Source organism: Protomyctophum bolini, assembly GCF_963924005.1.
Source record: "Protomyctophum bolini genome assembly, chromosome: 5".
In the NCBI taxonomy this organism is placed as follows: Eukaryota; Metazoa; Chordata; class Actinopteri; order Myctophiformes; family Myctophidae; genus Protomyctophum; species Protomyctophum bolini.
In genome coordinates, this window is record NC_137866.1 from 24,610,367 (window position 1) to 24,624,508 (window position 14,142).

The 14,142-nt window shown below is 41.4% G+C and overlaps 1 protein-coding gene across 1 annotated transcript; it reads right to left on the reverse strand.

Annotated features, from left to right (window-relative positions):
• Positions 1 to 1,759: 1,759 nt before the first annotated feature.
• fitm2 (fat storage inducing transmembrane protein 2) lies at positions 1,760 to 4,072 on the reverse strand. Its single transcript, XM_080763376.1, has 2 exons — positions 3,892 to 4,072; positions 1,760 to 3,260 (listed from the first exon to the last, which is right to left on the reverse strand). Exons 1-2 carry the CDS (start codon positions 4,062 to 4,064, stop codon positions 2,648 to 2,650), a joined length of 786 nt encoding a protein of 261 aa, XP_080619502.1. The 5' UTR covers positions 4,065 to 4,072; the 3' UTR covers positions 1,760 to 2,647.
• Between the last annotated feature and the right edge of the window lie 10,070 nt (positions 4,073 to 14,142).

Sequence of the window (14,142 nt, forward strand, 5' to 3'; positions counted from 1 at the left end):
GCGTGACTAAATGCTATCGTGTTTTAACCAAAGATGATGATCAGCGCTCCTTTAATAACAGTGTCTGCAAGGAAATATCTGACTCTGGCAAACGTATTTCTCATTTACAAAACTCTTATAACACCTATAAAAAAGAAAGAAAAGAAAGTGGTGGTTATGTTTGTTACATTATGATGGGGAGAGCACTTGCTATATAACCATGAGTTTAATTATTTGGGCTCAATCTTTTATACATTGCAGAGTCTAAAGAAAGTTATTTTAGAGGGAAGGGATTGTATTCAAAATCTCGCATGATATTAGCAGTGATGTAAATGGCAAAAAGGTCAATTGTAAAGATTATGTCTAGGCAAAATGTACACAGTCAAATCCACTGTTAATTTAATAGTGTACAAATGGAACCAAATGGCTTCATAACTTTGATTCCATTTGTACACTGAGAAGGATTTTTGCGAACGCAGTGAGCACTTACTATGAGACCTAGCAGATCATGTCTGTCTGTCTGTGTGTCTGTCTGTCCCGCTTTTGTGCCCATATATGGAGCTGAGTGATTACGTCACCATGACTCAGCCATAACCATAGATCATGTCTGTGTGTCTGTCTGTCCCGCTTTTGTGCCCATATATGGAGCTGAGTGATTACGTCACCATGACTCAGCCATAACCATATAAGGAGTCCCCAAAGCAGCTATACGTCCAAAATCCAAATATGTACGAGCTGCGTTCGCTTCCCGCGTTTGCGCGTCTTACTGGTACTGTATACTATGAACAATTTCTCATGATTTAACGACGGGTCTATTCCGAGTGTATGTCAGCATTGTACAAAGTAATTTCCCTTCGGTTTGCGTTTTGGATTGACAAACGTTCATTGCGAACGCAGTGAGCACTTACTATGAGACCTAGCAGATCATGTCTGTGTGTCTGTCTGTCCCGCTATACGTCCAAATATGGAGTGTGTTGCATCAATACGTCCAAATATGGAGTGTGTTGCATCAATCACAAACAAATCACTCAGCTCCATATATGGGCACAAAAGGGGCCAGGTCCACATATACAGTAACAGCGGGACAGACACACAGACAGACAGACATGATCTGCAGGGTCTCAGCTGCGTTCGCTTCCCGCGTTTGCGCGTCTTACTGGTGTATTTTGTCAATGACCCGAGTTGCAAGAAAAAGCTCAAGAAATAATTGAGAGATTAAACCTGGATTTATGCTTTGCCGTACGACAATGTCGGACACCGAAACGTAGATCTACAAGACAATGTTTGAGCTTGTAGAGCTGATGTTTTGTCACACGACGGAGCACAAATTAGGTATCACACGACCATGACCAGCCTGTCATTGATTATTCTCTGATTACCACAAGCACCTTTGGTTTACGACTCCTCCACTGCTAATGCTGACGCAATCATTATCCCTGAAGACTGGGCCTATAATCCTTGGATCACACAAAGAGTTCAAGTTGGGAAATCCTAGTTGTTATTTGTGACCATTATATTTCACGATAGTATTTTTTTATTTTTTACTTTTAATTTTCTATATTTATACATTTATTTATGGTGCTTTTTATGATATTTGTTCATAAGCCTTAATTTATTCAGTTGCCATCAATGACAAATAAATTGTGAAAATTGATTTTTCAGAGTTTTTTCTTTCATGGAGCCCACAGAGTTTTACACTGTTAAAAAACACGGTTTTTACAGTTTGTGTCAAACTGATCCTCTCAGTGTCAAGTTTTACAAATCCAAAAGATTACAAATATTGTCCATGAAAACTGTTTTAATGTTATGATTATCTTGCACCCAAAAGAAAGCCATGCGCGCACACTGTCAATCTGTAAAGTGTGGCCTACTAGAGAGAATTGGTCTATAACATGGTAATGGCACTTTAACGTAATCATCTTTACCAAGCAGCTTATTATCTTGTGACCACAAAGCATGTAGTACTGAAAATACAGTAAGAATATACCGTAACATCACATTCATAAAATATGAACAAACAAATAATAGACTACTTCACTGTTGTTGTTGTTGTTGTTGTTGTTGGCTATATTGCACAGTGAATATTACACATAAAAAATCTAATGAATGGAACAAAATCATACCAAATCAAACAAAACAGATGGTTCCTTAAAAACCTAGATGGAGGTAAACATTAAATCTGTATGAAATATTGGTCTACTACAGTTATTTAAACGGACATGCACTTGTTCTATTGGCGGTAACATTAATAAAAGTAGTCGGTGGCGCTAAACAACTCTAGAATTAAAACATTCTGTAAGTGTTCCTACTTCCTACTCACACCAATTTACATAAATAAAACAGGCAACAAAGAATTAAACAAATGATGCATAAGCACCAGGGCGGCTGATAGGTGAGAGGTCAAAGCTAGATGTCAGCGTTTTATCTCAGATTACAGAGAATTCATTTTGGGAACAGCAGCTGCGCCAACTGTGACGACTGCCAACTGCCAACGACTGCAAACCAATCCCCCTGTCACCTTTCTGTGAGGCAGGAAGAACTCTAAATAGCATGGTCAACTTGGACCCAGACCCAGTGAGATGGAAATATCCAACTTTAATAATATGTGTTATCATTTTCGGTTTAGTTTGACTACTTGGCATCGATATTGAATGAGAATGAGCATGCGTTAGGTGTGTTGCTTATGCTCTTTTGGCTGACGGTGAGGAGGGACTCCAGGAGACAATGGCTTTAGATACCACACCCGATATGTCACATACCACCCCAGGATTCCACACAATGTTCCTAGCAACTTGTGAGACGGGTCGTGAAAGTAAACCGAGGTACACGCGAACATCCATGTCCAGATCATCACAATTCCATTCAGGGATACATACAGCACGCACAGAACAACTCTTGGCAACGTAGACAAAGTAGCTGTGTTCAGGTAGGCCATGGGAGCAATCTCTTCCCAGATGAAGAGGGCGGAGTAGGTGAGGATGAAGGAGTGTCCCGAAATGTCATAGCCTTGCCAGTGGAGGCCAGCCCTCCTGCAGATGGCTTTTGATTGATTGAATTCGTCATTGAGGATGTCCATAGATTCAGTTTCATAACATGAACCAGTGACATCCTCGATGTAGAAGAAAGTCTCAGTGCATACATACCAAATGACTGTGGCTACCACGAGAGAAAACAACCGCCGAAATAGAAAGAACACATTCCGGTTGATGGAAGAGTTGGAGAGGAGGAGGAATGGAGTCAGTAGTAATATGGTCCATCCCCAGGACACCTTCACAAAGTACCTAAGAGAAGATAAATAACATTACCAATAAAATTTGTAATAAAATGCCTACAAGCCAGTGAAGCCTTGTATGGTTTCCTCAGCCATTGCTCCTGTGTGAATGAATGTGTATGTGAATGGATAAATGCAATTGACATTCAAAGGCGCTTGGATAAAGGCACTATATACATTCATTTCATTTAACATTAATTTACCAAGAACAAATGTGGCACAGTGGCAGTATGCGAATTCAGCTCTTGAATGGCTGACGCCGCGGCCTCTATCAAATTATACAAGTTTGAATTGTGTTTATGGCTGCATTCCATTCCCTCATCTCATGTAGTCCTTGTGAATCCCGACTAGATATTATGGTAAAATCTGCCAGACTTTCAATAAAAGGGAGCTATGACTCTGATCCGAGACGAGTGGAGTGCAGTGCATGAGTGCATGGCCATTGGCCAATGTATGGAATATTCTATCATCTTTGACCCATTATTTACAAAGTCTTTACAATTCAGTTCTGAAATCTTGCAGCCAGGTGCCAGGTATTGTCTCATATAAACGTACAAGGTACATACAACCGCTACAGCACCATAACGTTATGCCAGCATTGCCAGCTAGCTAAAGCTAACATGTCAGCATTCTTTACTTACACATTAATGAGATTTTTGCTGCTGCTGAAATATGTCTTTGGGACGACTTCTAACTCTTTTAAAATTGATCCCACGATTGAAAGGAGCAAAAATATCCAAGGAAAGTTTTGTCGGACAGACGTTAATCTCCAAAGTGCAACAAACTTGTCCACAATGACATCCAGCCGTGCCATGTTGACTATTGAATGCGGACGGCGGACGTTCAGCCCAAGGGCAGCTCTGACGTCAGTGCGTTATGGTTTTAACGAATGAGGGCTTTGCTTGGGAGGAACCCGGAAGCCAAGACGCCATGTCAAGGGGCCAGCTCCCCCATGGTCTTCTAGACATTTTATTACTTATTTATTCTATTTATTTATTTATTTTATATTTGTATTAATCATTCCTTTTTAATTACTCTATCTATGGTCTAGACGCTGCCTGCCAGAAAGTACATAGAAAGGGAAAGGGAGGAAGGAAGGAAGGTGCAACCTTTCCTGCTTTTCACAAATCAGGAATGAATCATAATAGTGTGCAATAGCACCCAGCCTTGAGTTTTGATTGATTGATTGAAATATTTATTAACAGTTTGTAGAATTACAGTACATTTTAAGCACAAACTCAATACAGAGACTGTTAACTGTGAGTGGACGACCCAATTAAGCATTACACTTGTTTACAACAGGGTCCACATTGTTCAATTCATCAAAACATTTAGAGACATACAAATAGACACTTCTATGTAGTTAAAGAACAGAACAGGAATTCATCATTTAGGAAGCAAAAAGGGAAAGGATACATATACAGTGAGGGGAAAAGGTGGGGGGGCGGTGGGTTTCGAATTGCAGCCATCCGTAGGTGCCCTTTGAGAGCGGTTTTGAAGGAGTCAAGGGATTCACATGACTGTTGGTAGGGCGTTCCACATTTTGGTGGCATAGGAGCGAAATGAATTTAGTCTCTTGTTTGTGCCGAATCTGGGTTGCACATGGTTTGTTTAACTCCCTCTGGTGTTGTGGGTGTGGACTTCGTTGACATTAAGGAAGTATTTAGACAGGTACATGGGTATCTTGGTGGTGTATCGAATCTTGTGGACCAGACCCATTGCAAGATGCTGTACTCTGTCGTCAACCCTAAGCCATTCCGGCCTGTCAAAGTGGGCAGGGGTGAGGTGGATTCTGGGAGTGAGGCCAAGTAGTAGCCTGACCAGTTTGTTTTGGGAAGTCTGGAGCCTTGTTTTAAGGGCCTTAGAGTTGCTGCTGTGGTACCAGGAGGTGCATGCATAGTCGAAGAAACCTTGTACGATCCTGTATAGGAATCTTGTTCTTTGGTTGACTTTTTTTTTATTACTTTGGTGGCCATTTTATCACCGGAAAGATTTGCCTCCAGGATGGAACCTAGGTAGGTAATTTCTTCTTTTCGTGTGATAATTTTGTCACCCACTCTAACCACGAAGTCATCTGCGAGTGCGAACAGGAACACGTTGTAGTCACAAGCTGATGTCATGTATGCCACCTTGTGTTTGATGTAGTCACTCAAATAGAGGAGGCATTGTGTCAGTGGAGTGGGATGTTCTGAAGCCGGATTGAAATTCGTATATTAATTTTTTTGTGGCAAGATACTTTTCAACCTGTTCATAGAATAGAACTAGAGCGGTTGTAGCTGGAGTCTAATTTGCTCCCTTTCTTGTGCAGGGGGGTTACTTTGGCCAGTTTGAAATCTTGGGGGACCTGTCCATGTTTGATGGAGAGGTTTATTATGTGGGTGATGATTGGAGCTATAGAGATGTCCGAGTCTGAGAAATTTAGAGGGAATATTGTCATGGCCTTGTGGGGTTGAAGGGCACTCAGTTTTTTAAGTAGGCCTACCTCCTCCGTTTTGATAGTTTAAAATCATCTTTACAAACACCTATAGGTTTTTGTAGAAGGCTTTGATGTGCTCTACACCAAAGCGCCCAGAGTTGGAGGGCAGTTTGTTAACAGCGTTGTTGCAATGTTTGTAAAGAAGATGTTTAAGTAGTTGGCTATGTCCAGAGCCTTAGATATAGTACAGTAGAATGGCTCTGGCTACGTCAAGCTTGTCAGTGATGAGGGTGTCGTTTGATTTGATGTTTATGTTTGTAAACCTGGTTTTTAGTTTCTGACAACAGCCTTGGTTGTTACTTGTTTAGTAGCTTCCAGAGCTCCCGAGGATTGTTTTTGTTTTCCTCTGTTTTATCATTGATACAGTTTGCGGATTTGGTCATGGCAGTTACAATGTTTCTTAGCTTGTTTAGCTGGGGTTTTAGGATGCCCAGTTGGGATTGGAGATCACTGTCGAAGCGCTTGGCTAACTTGGACTTGCATTTAGGAAGTTCAGAGTATTTTTTGTCTCTGGCTTTCATTGCAGTCAGAATTCATCCATGGCTCAGAGCGGGGGGGTTTTATACCCTGAATTAATCTTTCTTTCTTTCTCGATAGTCGATTTTGATTGATTGATTGATTGATTGATTTAATGATTTATTTATTAAAAGTTTGCATAATTACAGTAAATTTCAAGTACAACTCAATACAAAAACTGTTAACTGTGAGTGGACGACACCATACATCTTTACACTTGTTTACAATAGGGCCCACCATTTTCAATTAATCAAAACATTTAGAGACGTGCGAATATACACAACTATATAGTCAAAATAGGAAATCATCATAGGAGGAGCTCGACGGAAGGCTCAACCCGGGCCGAGCCCTTAGAGATGAAGATCTGGAGGTGAATCCATTCATCTGCATGTACAGTAGGCCTATTTTGTCCAATATTTTACTAATTTGTGGCAAATATTGGACACCCCCAAGTCCTTACTGTGTACAGAGACTGAAACGGAGAGAAAGTTGAGACAGCAGACAGCAGCTTGATGTTTCCTCAGATGGTCATTTATTAGCAGAGAGACAGAGTACAAGGCTCCCGCTGCCAGCAAGTGGCAAAGGGACCCTATGAGATATGTTGAATTATATGGTTCCAAATACCGTACACTATCATTGTGGGGGGGTTTTTCAGCAGGGAATCATAACAAAAACTAGAAAAGGTGCTCCTCTGAGCACATCTCCACTAGGCCAGGTAGGTTATCGTGGCCTCTTGGTGCCGCTATAATAGGCCAATATGAAAAGGGTACCATTTCTTCTTACGCCTTTGATGGCAATTCGACATTCAAAGTCATGATTTGTTGGCGAAAGGGCCTTTCTGTGTGGAGTTTGCATGTTCTCCCCGTGTCCTAGGGTATACTGTAGGTACCCTCACAAAAACATGCAGTAATCCTGGTCTCTAAACTGCCTTGCACTGGCCTGATGGAGGGGAAAGGAACTGGTTGGAATAACGTGTCCCTTCCACGTGCTACAGTACGTCCAACCAGGAAAACTCCCCCCTGTCAGGAGCAAACTTGGACACTCAGGCATGAAGGAAGCTCAGTTCAAGTCCGTTGCTCTCCCCATGTCCCCCATAAATGGGGACTAGGTTGGCAGAGGGTGTGTAGAGCCCAGGATCACATTAGATTATTGACACAGGGGCTATAACAGGCCAATGTGAAGGGTGAGATTTACTCCTCTGCCTACTATAATGTGGGTGCAAAATTTCCCTCAAATTGCACTCTGCATTCATGATTTGAGGCATTTTGTTCAAAACGAGCCAATCCTGCAAACTTTGGAAGCCAATGTTGGCCAATCAGGTTCGAAATCATTCATCAACACTTAAAAAAAACGTTGTTTAATTACTAGCTTGCTTTGTTTATTTTTTTAATCCTTTTTTTACAGAAAAATTATGCTGTCTGGAATCCTCCTTAGAATGACGGGGGTAGGGTGGGAGAGGTACAGATTTGGCTTTCTGCACTTTGTCTGGCTTTTTTTAGGCTTCGTAAACAAAAGCTCTACACTAGGGTAGATATGACTAATAAATACTTGCATAATTCAATAACTTTAAAAAATAACTTAAATCTTTCAACATGGTAACGATTATACATGCCTTTTGGGAATGTCCTGTGGTTTTGCCTTTCTGGAAAGAGGTACTGGGGAAACTTGGAGACTGGATGGAGCTAATACTACCAGAATGCCCAAGGTTATATCTCTTGGGAGATCGCACGGTGCTGCCACAGGGGGTCACCAAGGCACAACATGCATTGGTGACTGCAGGTCTTATTACTGCAGCTAGGTTGATATTGGAAGAGCTCTGCTACGCCAGAGATCACATACTGGACCCAACTTATGACTGAAACTGCATCCTTTGAATACTCAATTGCCAGGAGGAACAACGTCAAAGGGAAGTTCCATGAGATATGGGACTACTTTTATTTATATATCAAACACACACACACACACACACACACAATCTTCCGTTTCGTGACGTGAGATTTGTCCATTCCTGTCTTGTTCAGGGTCATGTTTGCTCAGACAGAGACTTGTAGTGTTTGGTATTTGGACACAAGCCAAGAGGTTATGGTGTCAGCTTTCATGTCAGTGTTTGACCGACCGCTCAACATGATCACAACAGGCCAGCATGTATTCAGAAACAAAACTAGAAAAAATGCACAGGTCTCCACCAGGTCAGGAACGTTTGTTGTGGGTGTGCATTGTTTGGTATTGAGTGATCTATGAAGTAGCAGTTAATAGCCAATAGACAAAGACTTACAGTAGCTAGGATTGTAGTGTGTTGTAGAGGATTTATTATGACAGGATCACAAAGAAAAATTATATATGTTTCACAAAAGTAGGCCTCCTGGTGGTGCTCTAAAGGGCAAAATTGAAAAATGTAGGCCAGGCGTTTTTCCTTGGCCTCTAGGGAGTGTGCATAGAAAGTTTTATACAGATCGGTGCAGTTATAGGTCAAAATGCGAAACAAATCTGAAGGAGTAATATCCAAAAATGTGTTTTATATAAGTCAGCCTCCTGGTGCTGCTATGAGGTGCAGATGAGAGTAATGATGGTAATTCGGGTGAGCTCTGTTGCCAAATTATCATCTTTGATTATATTCACCTCTTTAGTATTCAAGACCCAGCACCTCTGAATTGAAGCTCTCTCGGGTTTGCCCTTGATGCATTCTGAGTTGAGGTGAGAATGATGCCTCTCCTCAAAATCGAATTTTCCAGACGTGCCGGGTGGCTGATTGTTCCTGAAAATACACTCTCAAACACCCTTTCAAAGCCATTCCAGAATACACTGAGGAGCGAAATACTGGTGTTTAAATAAATGGTTGCAGATAAAAAGGAGTATGATTTGGATTTCCAGCGGCAGCCTTATAGTGATTATGTTCACCACACGGCAAAGTCGGAATGTTAATTCCTCAGTGTTAAAATTCATCAACTGTATGATAGTGTAAAATCAGACCGTCTGAACTGAGTGTCACTGTACTTGTGCTGCAGTACTGTACTGTACAAGCCCTCCTCCCTGGCCTGTGTGTGTGTGTGTGTGTGTGTGTGTGTGTGTGTGTGTGTGTGTGTGTGTGTGTGTGTGTGTGTGTGTGTGTGTGTGTGTGTGTGTGTGTGTGATGTGTGTGTGTGTGTGTGTGTGTGAGAGAGAGAGTTTAGTTTAGCAGCTTCTACAAAATTGATGATTGAGGATATTATTTTAATTAATTTTGTGTTACTTATTTTATCAAATTATTATGCAAAGCTACTAATTAGTTATTTTATTCCGTTAAATTGACTTGAAAATGGACTACTTGGACTCGGAATGCTTTGAGAGGAGTGAAAGTTTGTGGTGGATTGCATCAGAAGGCCCCAAGGTCTTTCCCTCAGAAAGGCACCAGCTGCTGCACAGTTACTCAGACAGAGCTGAAAGGGCTGGCAAGACAATTGAAAAGCTGTGGTTTAGCTAGGGACCTCAAATATAGTTTGTACAAGGTTTATTTTATGTTCCCCCCTCGGTTAAATAAGGGAGGCCATCTGTGAGTGTGCAGAGATTGCTCTGTGCAACGGCTTTCCATGCCATTCTAGCATATAAACGTCACAGTGTTCTTTTGTATATGCAAGCTAGGGCACGGAAGCACGGGCACGGCGACCCAGACAGATGATGTCATGCTGCAGGGGGGGTGTGTGGGATTTGTCTCTCTCTGGGTCGTCTGGTGTGCTCTGAGGTTCTGCTATAGCTTCATCCATTTCAGTCTCAAGCCTGATTTATGCTTCATTGTATGATAGCAGACCATGCAAACTCAGAGCATAAATTAAGCGTTACGTGAGGAGAAGACTGCTCTGGTTAGTGTGCTGGGTGGGTGTCCATGGTGCGAGTCACCACGCATCCAACGTATAAATGAACACTGATACTGAAGTACATGTGTGTATGTTGAGTACAGTAGTATAGTGCGTCACTATCACTATGCATTTATAGTTCACCTGCTCTCAATAAAAGCTTGATCACAAGACGTCATGTTGTAATATCACCTGCATGTTGTCTATAGCCTGGCCAATAAGCCCGACCTAATCAGCCGTTGGCAAAACAGAATTGGCCTGCCGGCGTGTGATTTGAGTCTGGCTTATTAGCCAGGCTATGTTGTCTATACCAGAGCATGAAACAGCAATCCTGTTAGTATAAATGCTTGGCTGAAAGTTTATGCAAGGGAGCACTTTTCATTCCTTAGTTTCCTGTAAAACTTTGCTTGGAATTGCCTGGTTGCGCCTCCAACTCTGTGTCACCGGAAAGGGACTACATCACTCAGCAAATTCGTGTTCAGGTTGCCAAAGCAAAGGTTGAACGATGCTGGCAGGAAAAAAGGCCCCATACACAACAACAGTATAGGAACGGTATTTTAATGTATACACATTTTTTTATATACACACACCTCTAGACATGTCAATGATCGTTGGTACAAGAAAATACTATCATTTGTACACTGCACTACAGTGCACACATGATTCATATACAATATAAATAATAATGATCAAATTCAAGATAATGATCTACAATTCATCCTTAAGTAGAACACACATGCATGATAGCACCTCCCACCCCCCCCCCCCCCCCCCCCCCCCCCCACACACACACACACACACACACACACACACACACACACACACAGTGTACCCAGACATACGTGGAAAGAAGCGCCTAGTTTTTAAACAGCTGGTGGATGGAAATTATTACGCTCGCTCGCGGCTGCAATTTGACATGTCGGCAAAAAATGGAAACGCTTTGCCGACACCGTCAAGTTGCAGCGTCATTTCCATCTACCAGCTGTTTAAAAACCAGGAAGAGACGCCTGCTCTAGGCGCTTCCTTGCCACCACTTGACGCGTATGTCTGGGTACACACACACACACACACACACACACACAGGGTTGATGGATCCATTTTATATTGTTGTTCAACATTTCTGTCCCCTCTTTGATGTGGGATGATAGAGTTATTAACTATGTGACAGAATTGACATGGATGTGGCTATAGCTAAATATAAATGGTGGATTCACAAGGCTGCGTTGTCAGTCGGGTGCACTTGGCTGAGACTCATCCATCAAACCAACACCAAAAAATGCCATTGATGTTACTCTAAAGATAACAGTTGGATTATATCATGGTGGTGTAACCTGGTACAACTCCATTCTCCAGGTATATCTGGGCTGTACAATGCTGGAAACCACTGGCTCCAGGTTGCTGATAGATGTACAATTTTGAATGTTTTGTTTTTGCTTTTTGCTTCATAACGTCTCCATGTCCCTCAACCGCACAAAAGAGCGTTATCATTTTAATGCTGATGGCACTGTAACTACTGTTACAACCAAACAGAAATGGATTAATGGCTACTTGGCTACTTGGCCTAAGAAGACCAACATGGACCCTGACATGGACAAGGGGACTGACCCACACAGACATTTTCAATGACCACTCTGTACTTTAAACACCTAGTCACTAAGTCTGACAACACTGAACCACATCTGTTCTGAAGCAAGCCTTTGAAATGGTGACTTTGCTGTTTTGACACATAAACTTGGCTGCACTGGGTTTGGTGTGTACATTTTGGTTACACATAATAGGAAACTAATGGTTTCATCTGTGGTGACACCTTGACATGTGAAGCTGTTGAACTCAATACACATGTAAGTGAATGTTGTTACCTTAACGGGTGCAAATGTTTGTTGTGTATTAAGGCCTGTATTACAGTACTGTACAAGTACATGCTGATTTCGGCTGGTATGCAAACTGAATGTCCCACCAGAACAAACAATTTTTTTTTTTGAAGATCGCTGTCTTTTTCACTGTTTTCAAAACATAAACCGTGTTGAGTGCATGTGAAGTCAGAATTAAGTCAACATAGATGATTTTACTGTGTAGCTATATTAATACTTTAATGTTTTTTTCTTGTAAAAACTGTCTGATCTACTGTAGGCCTGCTTATTTAAACATTTCATTGTGTTTTATTGAAACAACTGAGGGAGTTTCAATAAAAAAAACCTATGTGTTCTATGGGTAACTGCCGTTTGAAAGACAGCTTCCCAAATATTTCAGTAGGCTACTGAAATATAAATCTTGGACAAAATCTCACTATTGTTGTATGGATACTCTCTGTTAAGGCTCTGTGAAATTTCACCCATAACAGTAACATGTCAAGATGTAGGAAGCACTGGAGAAGAATGGACAATGCCAGCAAGCTACTGTAATTGGCGTTTGGCCTTTTGGCCTGCATGGTTCACAGCTGTATCATAGTATATTGTCTTTCATGATTGTGCTATGTATAGCCAATTTAATGTGTGCCTAATTGTCTTGTTGGAAGGATTGGAGCGATTCATTTTAAATGTGTTGAAGCCTCCCCTGTAAACCAATATGGACTAAGTTGCCTTTCCTCATCCATACAATCAGAAGCCTCAATAGAATGTGTAAATTTACTTGGGGTCATACTGTACATGATCTGCTCCTTTTTCCTTCTACACCAAATATCTGCACCAAAATAGTTAAAATACAATATTAACATGATGTGTGTTGCGAGCTTGTATAGATCCACTATTTTCAGCAATTGTTTGCTCCAGAATAAGGTCGCTATATAGGGTTCATGTAAATGCATGTCATTCTTTACAGAATTCTATTACATTGCAGATCCAGGATGTTTACCATTCTCATACACACAGCCACGTACAGTATGTAAGAGGTTATTCGCCTATAATTCATGGTGAGAAGGCCAATCTGTGAAAATCACGTTTCTCAATGACCATGCCATATACACCTCAACTGTTTTTGGAGATGATCTGCAGTCTGCAAGACACAGGCCTATGAAGTATTTGACACGAATACCTCATTCCATCCTGATTATAAACTACAGTGCCACAATGAGCCATAATAATGCTTCAAATGTGACTCTGCCTTTATTATATAATAATCATCCCCCTACCCAGCAGAGCAGTAGTCTCTGTGATCTCTTTGACCCCAGTGATTGTTGAACCCGTGGCCACTGTGGACCTTGGCATGGTTTTGAAGTCTCTTGGTATACTCTATTACTCATGGCAGAGAACCAGGGGCCCAGAAGCCCTTCCCAGAACCAACAACAGCTGGAGATGAGCGCTGAGTCTGCAGTCACTTCAAAATGGGTCCTTATTCCCCTTTGGTTAATATGCATTCCTCAACATGCTGCTCAGTCCTTCCTCTACTGTAGGCCTGTGCTTATTTAAACATTTCATTGTGTTTTTATTGAAACAACTGCAGGGAGTTTCAATAAAAAACCTTTAACATGTGTTCTACGGGTAACTGCCGTTTGAAAGACAGCTTCCCAAATATTCCAGTTAGGCTACTGAAATATAAATCTTGGACAAAATATCACTATTCATTCATCATAAAACGAAGATTAATACCGCTATACATAAAGACATCAAATGTGATGTCAGATGTGATGCATACAAAACACGTCAAAGGTTTGTTACAGTGAACTTCACGAGACATTTGTTGTCAGTTTGATTCATTTCTACGGGAGTTGTGAAAGAGATTATACATACTGTAATGCTTGTAGTGAGAACGCTGAATCACCTATCAAACAGTTTTGTGAGCGAGCGTCCCATGTGGGAGGAAGCGTACAGGAGGGTTTGTGCGTCAGATGCCCTGAGCAGTAACATTTCCCTGCCACATATGTCAAACGGGCTTGTTTGCAAAGGCTTGTGTTTAAAGTGTGGATGTCCTCTGCTTCCCAACGTCTTGTCTGACTCTCACTGCTCTGCTGATCTGGAAACATCCCCCTGATGACGGTATGTGGCTTAGCTTTCATGAGCTTTAGACACACTTGCTTAATTTTTCTATTACTCAATAACACAACTATTATGTTGTAATTTTTATTATTTATTGCA

Excerpts from the sequence above, each read along its gene's own strand:
- fitm2 (XM_080763376.1), bottom strand. The coding sequence starts at position 4,064 with ATGGCACGGCTGGATGTCATTGTGGACAAGTTTGTTGCACTTTGGAGA. Across the intron at positions 3,261-3,891 it reads AGCAAAAATCTCATTAATGT|GTACTTTGTGAAGGTGTCCT; the intron begins GTAAGTAAAGAA and ends ATCTTCTCTTAG.